The sequence below is a fragment of the Phanerochaete carnosa genome, assembly GCF_000300595.1.
Source record: "Phanerochaete carnosa HHB-10118-sp unplaced genomic scaffold PHACAscaffold_2, whole genome shotgun sequence".
Lineage (NCBI taxonomy): Eukaryota > Fungi > Basidiomycota > Agaricomycetes > Polyporales > Phanerochaetaceae > Phanerochaete > Phanerochaete carnosa.
In genome coordinates, this window is record NW_006767629.1 from 1348814 (window position 1) to 1362621 (window position 13808).

Genomic DNA, 13808 nt, shown 5'->3' on the forward strand with positions numbered 1-13808 from the left:
GCCCAATTAACCAAGTGTATTAGCAATTTGTACTACGATACAAGTAAAGGCTTACTAGCCCAATTAACCAGAGGTTGAGATGGGGCTAGGTAGCGACAAAGGGTAGCCTTATATACTAGTCAGGCTGCGCACGGACCAGGCTTTACATAAGCGACTGGTGCTACGGCGACTGCTAGTGTCTAGGGGACTTAGGCGGGGAAACGAGGGCCGGTGTGTCATACCATATGACGTTGTCGGGCCGATGGAGATAAGAAGTCCGTTGCCGATCGGACTCGGAGGTAGCCGGGGGCCGGTGTGTCATGTTGTATGACGTTGCCGGGCCGACAGAGATCGGATGTCTGTTGCTGATCGGAGTGCGGCTGTTTCCGAGGAAGCGTGATGCGGTGACGAGGCGGCGGCGATGCAGGCGCGTCTGATGCGCTGATGCGTGCCCGTCGGTGATGCGTTCTCAAGGTGTTAGCGCTCGGCTAGGACTTGTAAACTGGCGCCTATGCGCCGACGACGTTTGGAGGGTCATATAAACGTGAAATAAATCGGAGAAAATGGGAATAAAATAGGAGGCTGGGGCTACGCCCACGACAATATTCAGTTGCTGTCTGAATTCCGCGACGGTTTCCTGTTTTGTCTCTACGGTTTTAGGTACCGTATTTGTCTCCTGAGAGGTAACTGTTGTGAATGCTGTTGAGCGAACCACTTATCCCAGCTAAGCCAATTTAGCTGAGAGGTGGATAGAGTTGGGATTGGATGAAGGAACCAGTTAAACCATGACTCTTGTTGTCGTTTAGGTATAAACACACAGTAGTCAGGTTTCTGAGTAGAACTTTTCTCTGATTGTTACAATAGCATTGTATACAAAGTATCTACTTGTTCTTGTAAAACCTGACCGCATCAAAATATCTGTTCATGTAAACTGCGCTAAGTGCTTGTACAATCTGGGCTTTGTTCTTGCGTAGCCCTTTGAACAAGATATCCCCTATTTCTCTGCACCCTAATTTCCACTTGCGCCACTCCTCGTATTTGACAATGTTGCAGACGTCCGCTAGGCAGCGCTTGATGCGCGTGAGCTGTTCGATGAGTCGGCAGAGATTGCGGACTCGGTCGGAGTTGAGGTTGTTGAGCTCGAGTGTCTCGAAGACGTCGAGGCGTTTGAGCATGCCGTCGAACTTCGGAGTGAAGATGCGGACGAGGTCGGCAAGAGTGTGTTTGTCGAAGTCGATGAGTATCGGCTTCGGGATGATTGGCGTATGTGTCACCGGTGGAATGGCAGCGAGACGCTGCTCAAGTGTCGGCTTAGACGGTCCGGTGAGAATCCGTTTGCGTGCCAGTTGGATTTCTCGTGCAGCTAGACGCTGCTCGAAGTTGGCCTTGTCGGTTGCGTAGCACTCGTGGAACTGTTCGCAACGTAAGCGCCTGCCTTCATGTGAGTTCAGAGGGAACGGGAGAGTGAGCGCTGGAGTCGGCAGGCTTAGTTCTTTGCCGCGGTGTTTACCATACGGGACAGTCTCGACGGAGTCGTTGGCGTTGCCAGAGGCAGGCACGTAGCCGGTGGAGTGCTTGTACTGCTGGAAAATGGTGTGAGGGGAATGAGCGGGCAAATCCTTTGGCACTAGAAATTACGCAGGAATGAACGCGTGAGCGCTCCGTCTGCCACTAGCACGCAACGAGACTTACTCGTAAACTGCGTGGATAAACTTGTTTAAAACTGGGTGAAGGGGACCGAGGTTTCCCGAGGGGTCTTCTTCAGCAATGAGGCTAGTTGAGTGGGGGTAGAGTGGCCATGAGGCCAGGGCTCATAACCTGTGAAAGTGTGACCGAACTCTTGCTTTATTCTGTGCTACAGGGCCAGTATATATACATGTGAGTCGGGACCTCTGATACTGCTATAAGACCTATGGTACTGTGAGCGTAAGCATGTATACTAAGCATGAGTAATCAGGTGTCATATTACTACAAGATAATAGAGGGATCATGTGATGATATCCCCATTAGTCTGTACAGGGCAATGACGTAATCGCCCAGTTCTGACAGCTGCAGCTTCCTACTTACAATATTGATGTCCCAAACACTAGGCCCAACTTGGACGTGTATAGATAGTGCACCTACTCATGCGTACAGGGAAGGAGCAATGCGTGCATCACATCCCGAGCACGGACCGACCATCAGGCAGCATCTGAACACTCCATACCTCAAGCATCATGCTATGGTCATCCCTATGGCCCACTAGTGTCCCCTACGCATAGTACGCAGATTGCAGACACACGAATAGTCTCGATTGGCCAGTGGAGGTTGCGGGAGGACAAACACTGGCAATCACAAGCTGCGAGAGTGGTATTGCCAGGCAGCACTGTACTGCAAGGGTAAGACCTACGAAGGTATCCGTGGGGCTTGTAGAAAGCTTGTGGTTCTGCCTTTAGAAGGTTGGCATGTCCTATCATTGACCTCGTTGTTGAGAAGTGGGCCGATAACCTATGCGAGTGTTAGCCTGGCACTTCGGAGGTGACACGACTGTTGAAGTGCCTAGTGGCTCTGGCTCGGTGTTCCGCCCGGCACGGACTTAAGGTGGACATCTTAGATTAGGCGCTACTAATACGTAGATAGTGATTGGACAATCATATGTAGTGCTCCCACGCACGGACCTCTTTATGGCAGGCTTCCCCATTCTAGCGGACTTTCAATTTGGTTTCCTTTTGGTATATAAGGACTCTCCTCGCATCCCCACTCTGCGTGCTCTTTCCCTTTGCACTCAGAGTAAGTCCCTTAGTCACTCTTGCGCAGTATGCACTTATGCTTACGCCCTGTATAGCTAATCCCCCCGTGTGTATTAGGTTAGATCTATACAGTGTGCTCTTTCCCTTCGCACTCAGACTAATCCCCCCGTGTGTATTAGATCGTGCCCGCGTGCCACTCGCCAGTTCACGCTCGCACAGCCCAGTCGTCGTATCACGACAATAACGACATACTCTCACGCTAGGACTTCGAGAGCTGGCCTAGAGAAGACTGCCGCATGGGTGCGGACCTCTGATAGCCCTTTTTTAGAGTCAATCTGCCTTAGTATCGCATGTGGTACTGTCATCACTCAATGAGGTTGAACTAATATTAATATTGTTCCTCTTGAATGAAGTATGGGCTCACGACATTCCTGCATACCACACTCTCGCAGGCAGGCTGCCAGTGCCCACAGTAGACTATATGTAGAGGAGCAGTCAATAAATACACATTATATTATATTTATAATGCTCACCTTCAGACTGTGCTCAATACAAGTTAGGATCATGACTACCATTACTCCCAGTAAGTCTCAGGGCATAGGTGCTTGATACAGTGCGCCGGGCTTGGGGGTTCAAAGAGGCCGCCCGAGGACGATGCACAGGCGGTGCGATGCACTCTTCAGCCCAATAAAGGTCAAGTCTGTTAGCAAGACTATGAATGTACAACACTAAGACCTTTTACAAACAACAAGAGGAAACTGTATGTTTACTGTGTATAAACATTTACACCAAGTTTACATGACTTCATTTACACACACAGAAACAGTAAACAGTAATAAATGTTTATACACAGTAAACAAACAAAACGGTTGGAGCCTTAGCCCCTATTCGACTCCAGTTTGGCAGTCTCCGAGTCTGCATCTCGTGGTGAATATGAGCTAGACTCATGCGGCCGAGTGTTCATACGTGAAGTGCAGTTGGAGGCTCGTCCTTGCCTCTCCTGGGATATTATTTACCTCTTTTGTGCCGTCCCCAGCGATGCCAAACTTAATGAGCAAGACGACTAGCGGCATGCTCTCTAGCCGAGATGAACGCTGCCTTCAATCCATTGCCTCAACTCAGAGCTCAGTAATACAGTGGTACTTATGTGGGCACACTTTACACCATATCGGACTCAAGCCCTCGCAGACTTGCCTTCGCGCTGCATGAGCTCCTGATAGGAAAGTGGTAAGCCATACGATGTGCTCAACACGAACGAAAGCAACACACCTGTATCATTGTAGCCGTCCGCGTGCCAACTTTTGAAATGTCGACACCCTCAATGAGCGAAGTGTACCGACTCAAGCGCGTTCGCATCTTCACACTGCCTTGGCGAAGAGCCTGCCCAGCCGTTGACAAGAATACGCAGAGAAGTCGAATCTGCTGCTCAGGGAGAGCTGCGTCTTTGTTGTCAGGAACCAATCTGCTGAAATAGTCAAGGGCAATGGGCATGCTCAGCACGTGTGCCACCGCGAGCTCGCCGATAAAGTGGACTAGGGCGCATTCATGTTCATATGTAGCAGTGAATAAGTCTTTTCCATCTTCCCCGGGTACCTCTGTTATACCTAAGTTCAGCGGCCGATCCATATGTATCGGGGACTAGCCAGTCACGTACCTCTCGGTGTCTCTAAACCTGAGCCGGGGACCACCAAAGTCGTCTTCAAGCGAATATTCTCGATTTCCGCTCGGCATTTGTCGAGAAGACATTTGTGGAAGAGTAGCCCTCCTTCGAGGGCGAACCCGTTACGGTCCCTGAGCTGAATCTTGGCCGAGACATTGTGCATAAGCTGTTGGTACAACAGAGCGCACGCTCGAGCGAACAACGAGTCGCTTATTGCCTTATCGTATACTAGGTCAAGGACCTGCACAAGGGTGGCACAGTCGCTCTCGCCCTTGGCAAGGTTGGCCCACTGAGATATTCTATGTGCGATGTAGCCGATGTCGGCTAACGTTAGCTCGTCGAGAAGGGCTGTAACTTTTGTGCGAACTATCGAGCGTGGGATTTGTGCCGATATATTGCTGGCGACGTCTTGGACGTTGTCGGCAGAGACAAGAGAAAGAAAAGTGGTAGTATCGAGGCGAAGACTGGTGTCGGAAGACGGCTCCTGCATCTTCGCAACCTCAATGGCAGGCTCGGATAACGCTGGATCCACCGCATTCATGACCTCTGGGATAGGGTCCGGAGTTGTGGAAGCCACCATCTCTGGGGTATATTTCATGGCATCGGCGACGCGGGCAGAAATCTCGTTCGCCTCTAGCGGTAGCCCTGCGCGGAGCATGGTCTCTCGGACTGACATGATCAGTTCGATATCCTCGGCCTGGATTGCTCTGATCTCCGCAGCCGTAAGTGGGTGGGAACGCTGACACAGCGAAACATATGCTGCTGGGAGCCAGTTGGGAATCGAGTGTGTATGGCTCAGAACAATCTTCTCTATGGGGCTGGCGAGCGGCTCTAAGCGTTCCATCGCGAGGTTTCGAATACTGTCGAAGGACCATTCGGTGGCAAGGCGAAGAACAGCCGACCACTCATCCACAGAGGTAATATCAGGCGAACGATAGCACCTAAGCGATCCATGAGGTGGCAATAGTGGTAAGACCAGATGTGATACATACGTCGAGTACAGTACGGACAGGAAAGCGTCAAAGTCGGAGGATTTCTTGTCAACCAGGTTGAGAGATTCAGGCGACGAGTGATGCGTGAAAATATTCGCGAAGTAGGATGAGTCTCTGGAAAAAAGATACCGATGAAGGCGAAAGCTAATCCCTTCGACCTAGGTATAGGTCAGACGGCAATCGCGCGAGGGTACAGATATCGCGCACCAGAAACACGGTTGAACCGTCGTCAAAATAGTATTTGGGATGCGTGCATTCACTGGAAGGATACTGTTCGCTGGAAGACGCAGAGCTAGTATCTGTCGCTGTAGTCAGAGGAGGTGCCACACCCAGGCTTTCCGGTGTGGACGATGTGGGGGATGCCATCTTGTGTATGCTCGTAAAAGACTCGGTATCGCTGATAGATAGTTCAGAAATTTCGGATGGACTTTCAGATGACATAGAACGGCGTCTGAGGTGCCTGTAATCAACTCAAAGAACACACGACCGTTGCCGCCCTGAGCAACCTCTGGTACCACCGGGGAGTAGAGAGAAAAGTTAGCATGCATCGTGCCGCTTAGACATATATCCGAAATGGCAAGGCACGAGGCGAGAGAATCTCAGGATTCTGAACCTAATACATGGCACGAGACTGTGACTTGCCCATAATCAATATACGTGCTCGGAGCGTTAGGCAATGACTTACCTTCTGTTTCAGGATATGGAAGTCAATAAGCTGCTTGTTCTACTGGCAACGCCGAGTAAACATTTATGGTGCGATCCAACACCAACAGTATCCGACTTGTCACAGCCGCGATGTTCCTGGTACGCTCTCTCGAGCTGCTATTGAGTCAAAACATTCTGAGGTTGCCACGCTCTATCGAACTTGCTCGTCCAATCCTGATATGGTTAATATGGTCGCGTTAGAGGAGAAAATAGCATCTACCAATCACTTATATTCGGCCAGCGCGGTACAGAAATTACAAGCCCAGCCCCCGCCTTACGGCGTCCACCAAGTCGCCAGCATCGGTATCACCATGCGCGTCGAACATGTTCACCCCGAGCAAGCCAGCATACCGCGCGAACACCGCCTTCATCTCGAGGCTTTGCGGGTCATCGTACGACACGACCTGCCCGGCGGCCGTCGAACGTAGGTAGGGCGTGCTTGAACACGCGTCCCAGAGCCGCACAAAGCCTTTCAGCCCGTTGAAGACGTTGACGATCTGGTGTCCGGCGAAAGACAGAGCGTTCAGCGTCGTGGAATCGATGTCCGTCAGTCCGGGAAGAGCCAAGCCTGCAGGTAGGACTCCTTGGTCGCCGGTGTCGCCAGAGCTGTCGGAGGAGCCGTCATCAGGACCGGTGTCAGAGCTGTCGGAGCCGTCAGAGTCATCGTCGGTATCAGAGCTCCCAGTGTCGTCGCCCGAGTCGTCGCCGGTTGCACGGTCGTATTCAGCAGCGTCTGTCTTTGCGCTCGCAGATGTGTCGCTCCATGCCGAGATGTACTGCAGGACGCCTTGCTGGACCAGATCGCGGAACTGTACCTCTCCGTCCGCAGCGTTGCCGTCCTCGTTCAGAACCATCGGAGCGCCAGCCTTCGCCGCGTTGCCGCCGCTTGAATGCAGGAGCGTGTCCGGTATTCCCATCTCGCCGAGCGCGCTGCCGGCGGTTCCGTCGAGGTGCATCGGGACGTGTCTCTTGTTCGCCAGAGACGACCGTCGGGCGTGCGAGTGCCCGAGCGGAACAGCACGGGTCTGGAGGTAGTTCGCGGAGGAGCTGGAGATATACCCGTACGACGGGACGCCGAGGACAATCTTGTTAGCGGGGAAGCCGGCGGCCGTCCACGTCGCGACGCCTGCGACGGCGCTCGACGAGCTCTGCGTCGAGTTGTGGCACGCATTACTCAGCGGAGCGTTCGGTCCTGGGTTGCTCGACGCTGAAAAGGGTGAGTACGTGTTTTTTGAATGATATTTGTGAAAAGGGCCCGACGTACATCCCCAGGTATCGTAGTTCATGATCAAGATCCAGTCGAGGACCTGAGCAAAGGCAGACACGTCTTTCATGGTTTCACCATTTGCATCCGTCCATGGCACAGTCATGGTCGCCGCGCTGATTTTTGCCTGGGGCGGCAGCGTTTCCCTCAAGAGCTGCAGAAAGCTGAGATAGTTTGCCGGGTCCTGAGACATGTAGATATTTCCGTCGTTTCCGGGCTGGCCAGGATACTCCCAGTCGATGTCGATGCCGTCGATACCGTACTGACTGTACAACTGCAAGATGTTGCCCACAAACGTCTGCCTGTTCTGCGGAGTCGACACCGCATTCGAGAAGTACTTGCTGCCGGTCCAGCCTCCGATGCTGACCTTGACCTTCTTCCCCTTCGCGTGCGCGTTCGCCACGAGGCGCTTGAGCAGGTCTGACGCGTCGTCTGAGCCGTCCCAGCCCAGGCTGAAGTCCTCCTGGGGAACGGCGAACGCGAAGTCTACCCAGTCGTACCGATCGAAGTCCATCTTCTCGGGAGGAAAGACAGAAGACGTGTACGAGGGGTAGTAGGCCATGACGAGCGGCTTGCTTTGCATAGGTTGTTGCTGCGCGGGTTGGGACGTCGGGCGGGCTGGTGCTGGTGCTGGAGGCGAAGAAGAGTGAGAGCCCTCAGCATCAGAAGGAGGAAGAAGGGACGAGGTGATATCGCTAGGTTGGGGCTGAACGGATGGAACCAAGGCAGAAGCTGGATTGGTGGGCTGAGGTTGAGAAGGAAGCACGAGAGAGGTTGGCAGATCTGTAGGTTGGGGTTGAGTTGGGGGCATGAACAGTACAGGTTGAGCACCAGTGGGGGAAGGCTGCACAGCAGCAGTACCGGTGCTTCCTGAGGAGGTGTTAGGGTCTGTCGGCGCCACAGGTATAGAAGGAACAGCAATGTTGGTGGAACTAGCCATGGGACCACTGCTCGTCGAAAATGAGGGTGAAACAGAAGACCCAGTACTCGCGGCCGGCGTGGCTGCATCCGACGACGGCGAAGCAGCGGTACTTGCAACAGGAAGTGGCGTATCTGAACCTGAAGGAGTGACAGTCGTGTACGTCGTCGCGATCTCCGTCTGCACCAGGGTCGAGAAGACCGTCTGTGTCACGACGGCCTGCTCTTGTTCCTGCCTGCGGTCGAGCACATGACCCCCGACGTGCCACAGGGCTTCTTCGCCACCGTCGTCATGTCCAGACCAATACTGCACTCCGAACCGGTCGGGCGCGGGGGCGGGCGGGGGTGCACACTGCACGCACGCGAGGAGCAGCACCGGGACGAGTGATCTACCCCAGGTCCGCGTCCAGTGTCCAAAGCGCGTATGCATATCAGACTTTGCGATCTGACGTCAGAGTTGTGTGTGGGGAAAGCCGTCGTCCAGGACGTGGATCTGAAAACGCGACGCGCCTGGGACAGGAGTAACGACCGACGCGACAGCTCGCAGACCGACTTCGGAGGACCACCAGGGTCAGTTGGTCAATGACGGAAGTGACGAAGGGGAGATCAGATGGAGGGCTGTCGGGCGTCATTACAGTCGGGGCTGACAGAAGCGCGGCTGCCAGGGTCAGGTCGCGATGTTGCCATTGGATACGGCGGACATAGGGGGCTCATATTTCGAGAGGCTGACCGCGACGCATCACAATTGCACTGTCCAACTGGATAAGCATGTGGCCGGCGTGATCTCGAAGTTGTCGAGGGCTGCGGGGGTCCGCGGAACACTAGCTGAGGACATCCTCCGCTGATGGTCGGACCCGACGCGTAGCAAGACAACAACGACTGTCGGGTACCTCGCATGTTCGACACAACAGGGCATCCTGGACGGATCAGGCGAGTAGCGTGAGTATCAGAAACGCAGGACAAAAAGAAAACACCGACGTGCGTTCGGCATTGCAAACTGGACCGGGGCCTGCAGCAGCCCGAAAGCAGCCTCTCCGACCCGACGTAACCCCCAGCGTGCGCACCTGCTCATCAAGGTCCGGGAACACGAACGCGAAACCTCCGTCCGAGCGCACACGCGACCGCGTCCCGCGCCCATGCCTCTCCATTCATTTCCCTAGGGCCAACCGAGCCCCAGCGTACCACAAGGTCATCCGCTCCACCTCCAGATCACATCCCCGCCCGTCTGCGGAAGCGTGGCTGACGATCAGGAACCGAGCGAGCTTGCCCATTCCTGGCACAGACGGCGCAAAGCGGGGGCACATGCGCAAGCGGCGCGATCGGTGGCGCGCGGCTTCGTCTCAGGAGGAGGCACGGCAGAAGGCGCGAAGTCGGGCCTCGCTTAAAGGTTCAGGAGGAACGATCGCGCAGCGATAATGGCAGGGCTCAGCGCTCAGCAGCCTGCAGCTGCGATAGCTGCCAGTGAACTGCAGCCATGCCAGCTAGGAGTGGCGAATCAAATGCCAACGTGAACCTTCGCGTTTGCGCGGAGAGACGCCCTCGAGTCTCGACCGTCGGGACGCGAAAGAGGTAAAGAAGCGTGCTGCGGCTGCGAAATGCGCTACCACGGTTGGAAATCTCGTCTATAAGGTTTGGCCTAGGACGTCCGATCGAGCTGCGGGCCCGCTGCTTGCCGTCCTGGGAGGCTGTGAAGCAAACCAACTACAGGACATGCATGTCAGTCAGTCCTAGGAGCAGCCTGTAGTCGAAAGGACAGAACTCACATGCGCAGCGAGCCGCAGCCGTCGTCTTTGCAAATCCGATGGAACACAGTCCCGAAAGCACGATCAAAGTTCAGGAAAACCCGACTATCTATCCCGCTCGCGGCAGGGGGACAATCAGACGCGGGGATCGGGCGCGCTCTCGGGGGCAGTGCACGATCGCGCCCCTGCACACGATCGTGCGAGCACGCCCGCGTCGCCGGCGCAGGACGCAAACGGGCATTGTGCGGGGGCACACGTACAGCATCCGAGTCAGGCCTCTCTCGAGCTCTCCTGGGGGCCCAGACGTCCCCTCCTCCTCCTCCTCCCCTTCCTCCAGGTTTCGCCGCGCGGGACCGCGGCGGGGCCAGCGCGCACCTTGCGCTGGTGCAGAAAGGCCGCTCGGGTGGGCGTGTGGCGGCGGTCGCGGGGGCTTTGTGGCTGTCTGTGGCGCGCACGCGTGGGTGCTGCGAGGCATGGCTTTTGCAGTAGCGCGAGGGTCTTGGAGGGTCTGGGCCCCGCCAACAGCGGCGGCGTTACCGGGGGGGACGACCTGCAGGAAGACGAACGTTCTTCTGAGCTGGGCTGGAAGAAGAGGCGCGTGCGTGCGCGGTGCGACAGGGCATAGAGTCTCAGACGGCGGTCTAGGCCCCCCGGGGAGCGGCGATACCGAGGGCGGCGACAGACACCTTGGGATGGGCGTGGCGCCGCGTGGACGGCGATGATTGCGGTGCGCGCACAGAGCTGGGACTGCTGCAGAAAAGGGGTGGCCCTTCTCGAGGCTGGCCGCACGGCTCCCGTGGCGATGCCGCGGTCTCGACCTTTCCGCAGGCAAAGTGAATCGTGCGGTGCAGCGCGGATTGACGGTGTGGCCATGGCGTGCCTGCGATAGTGGTATTTCGGGACGGGAAGAAAGCGTCCGCGCTGTGCAAGATTTGAAGCACTATCTGCGAGGGTGTGCGGGAAGCTGGGAACGGGTGGGGAGACCGTGCCCAGAGCGAATAGATGCGAAGCGCAATTCGCTGAGGCGTATTTGCACCTATTGAAAAGCGGACATCGAGGCACCATTAGAGGTTACAGCGGGAGAATTGATTGCTTAAGGTTGTGCTCACCGCTTTTTTGGACGCTGGTGGCAAAGTCGACCCTGGTCGTCAAGTGTGAGGAACCCTCGGATGTGAAACCGGACTTTTGACGAGCGCATGTGACGCCTAACCTTCCGTCGTGCAAGGAATTTGTCAATGCAACGAGGAAATGTGAACCGATAGCTGGGGGGTGATGCGCTTCTGGCCAGTAACAGACGAGTGATGTGGATGAGATTAGATATTGTATAGAGAGACGCGGGAAAGTGCACAGCTTCGCGTTTGATTTGCAGTCGCAATTTGAGCAGGGTGCTGATGGTTCCTCTGCGCGGAGGGCATTGGAGTACGTCGGGGGCGAGAGTAAAGTCCGTAGCTGAATACGCGGCCGTAGCGCCAGAGATGGATCAGATATCAGGCCACGCCGTAAACTTGATGTTCACTCGGGAACGTGCCGTGTAAGGCATCCAAAGAGACGTTTTTCGTGGCGTCCACAACGTGTATCGGCCTTTTCTTGTTCTCTTGAAGGGCCAAAGTCAGGAGGCTAATGTCTGACGAAGCCATCGTCACCCGAGTCCACTGCACGCCGAACGCGCTGTTGCACGAATAGGGATGAGATGAAATGCCGCTATAGCCTGCCGACTGTATGCGCACCAGAAACACCGAGGGCAGGTTCTATCGCGCCGGGCTTCTTACAAACCGGTCGCATGACCAGTCCCCGGTCTCACCAGACCTGCTTCGCAAAACAGTGAGTTCGGTCAGCGACACGCACAACAGTAAGCTCACGCACCGACGGCCGTCTGAGTCAAAGGGGACGCGTCTGTGCGCTGTTGCGCTTCGGAGGGGACAGTGTCTGTTTCGCCGAGTCGAGGCTTGGTTGGTGCTAGCGACATCTGAGACAGCCCGTCTCTTGTTGAACGAGATGCATGATGCTCTATCAATGCCATCAATGCCATCAATACTAGACAGGCCCCTCGTCGCGACGCGAACACATCTCCTGTGCCCTTCCGCACCTGGCAACCCCGAGCGTCGCTGTGCGCGAGGGCATGATGGGCAGGAGCGTGCCAGGAACCAGTCGCGTCTCCCCGCCCGGGCCTGCATCGTACAGACGGACGTCCGTAACGTCAGCTGGGGGACGGGAACACTGAGAGGAAGCGCACCAGGCCGGAGTGTATAGCGATCAGACGGTCACCGTCTCACCTGAATGCGGCGCGCGACGGGGGGCGACCGCGTCTGCCCAGCCTGGAACTGGGGGAGTGGAAGCTGAAACGTCGGGACCTAACCAAAATGTGCAGATAATGGGGCGATATTCCGTCTGGGCCGGAGGCTAGGGTGAAACCATTGTGCTCGGCCCACGTGCGGGAGCAGAGACGACCGTGTAAGCACCTCGTACGTTACGGACTCGGCGGCACGGGACGCCACAACGGTGCGGGCGAGCACGGCAAGGCAAGGACGATGTTCGCCGCGAGCAATCCGAATACCTTGACCAGGTCGCGCATGGTAAGACTGCTAAAATTCCGAATTCGACGTCCGAGACGGTCTCGGCACGGCGGGATGCAAGTGCTGGCAGACGCAGAGGGCACTACTGCTGGCGCCGCTGGCGGCTTCATAACACCGAAAGGCGCAGCAGGCCGATGAGACGGTCCTGGGCGGATAGCAGCGGGCGATCGGACGCAGGGGCGCGCGGCTGCCGGGGTAATTAGCACTTTGGCTTCTCGGACGGCGTGCGCACGCGCCGTGGGAGGCTCGAACCCGATGCGCTCCGAGAGTCGAGTAAGTTTGCACCCCAGGGGTGAGAACAGGCTGTGGACAGCTGGACGGTGGGGAACTGGTGGCTTGGGGAGGCAAAGAGACTACTGGGAGCGAGATGGAATCATCGCAGGCAGGCGGCCGCCGATTGAGTGCCATACGTGTGAAGGCTGGAAGAAGGCGCCGCTTGTAGTTCGAAGCTGGAAGCCTGGGGTTGCTGGCAGGCACTCAGAAGCAGCAAGGCGCAGGAGACGTGACTGGGGTGTGACAGGCGGGGCCCTCGCGACGCTTCACTTCATGGTTCTTCCTTATCGCCAGCTGAGCGGTGTGCAAGAGCGTGTAGACCACGCCGTCGTTGGCAAGGTGCAGATACAAGGGCAGTCTAGAGCTCGGATGCAAAGAGGCGGCGTGGTTCGTTTCATTGAGACGCAAGCTCAGGAGGGAAGGCCCCTCGAGCTAAGCGGTGACAGGCTCATCAACGAGTGCTGCGCTGCACGCGTGACAGCGTGTGCAGGCGCCGCAGAAATCTGACAGACAAATCGAGACGCCAACGGAGACAGGAACGGTCGTACCGGATGGCAATCGCACCCTTGGCCTAAAACCGACGCCTGCCAAACATGGGAGGAAAGGAAGCCGGGGTGTAGAGCGGGTTTCCTTGCGCTCGAGGCCCGTCCCACGCACAAGGAGATGCACGCCTCGGGTTGCTCTGGGAAAAAGATCTCACTCGTCTGTATGGCGGGGTGTACAAACTGATGGAGGGCGCGGAGGCCGACGTGGAGCTCGTAGACGTTGTGGCGCTACCCTCTCTGTCGAGCGCTCAAAACGAAAAACGGCGGCTGATGCATTGATGTCTCAGCTTGGAAAGGCGCGATCACAGAGCTGACTCTGACTCGCCCCGCGGAAGCATCTGAGCAAGCGGCTCGCACAGGTCCAGCCGAAGGAGGCCGACGGCGCCGGCCAAACGTTGCTGACTCGAACGTTCGTGCCGTCCCCTGCT

At 56.2% G+C, this 13808-nt stretch overlaps 2 protein-coding genes across 2 annotated transcripts; both read right to left on the reverse strand.

The window, feature by feature from the left end:
* Window positions 1-5011: 5011 nt before the first annotated feature.
* Window positions 5012-5515, reverse strand: PHACADRAFT_63712 (uncharacterized protein; the record flags this gene model as incomplete). The annotated part of the gene is made up of 2 exons (XM_007391638.1): window positions 5012-5309; window positions 5361-5515. Coding segments are annotated over 2 exons (453 nt in total), but the record flags the coding sequence as incomplete, so codon positions are not given.
* An 804-nt stretch (window positions 5516-6319) lies between these two features.
* PHACADRAFT_157397 (glycoside hydrolase family 18 protein) lies at window positions 6320-7891 on the reverse strand (the record flags this gene model as incomplete). The annotated part of the gene is made up of 2 exons (XM_007391639.1): window positions 6320-7272; window positions 7330-7891. The coding sequence occupies 2 exons, from the start codon at window positions 7889-7891 to the stop codon at window positions 6320-6322; spliced, it is 1515 nt and encodes a 504-aa protein (XP_007391701.1).
* Window positions 7892-13808: the final 5917 nt, after the last annotated feature.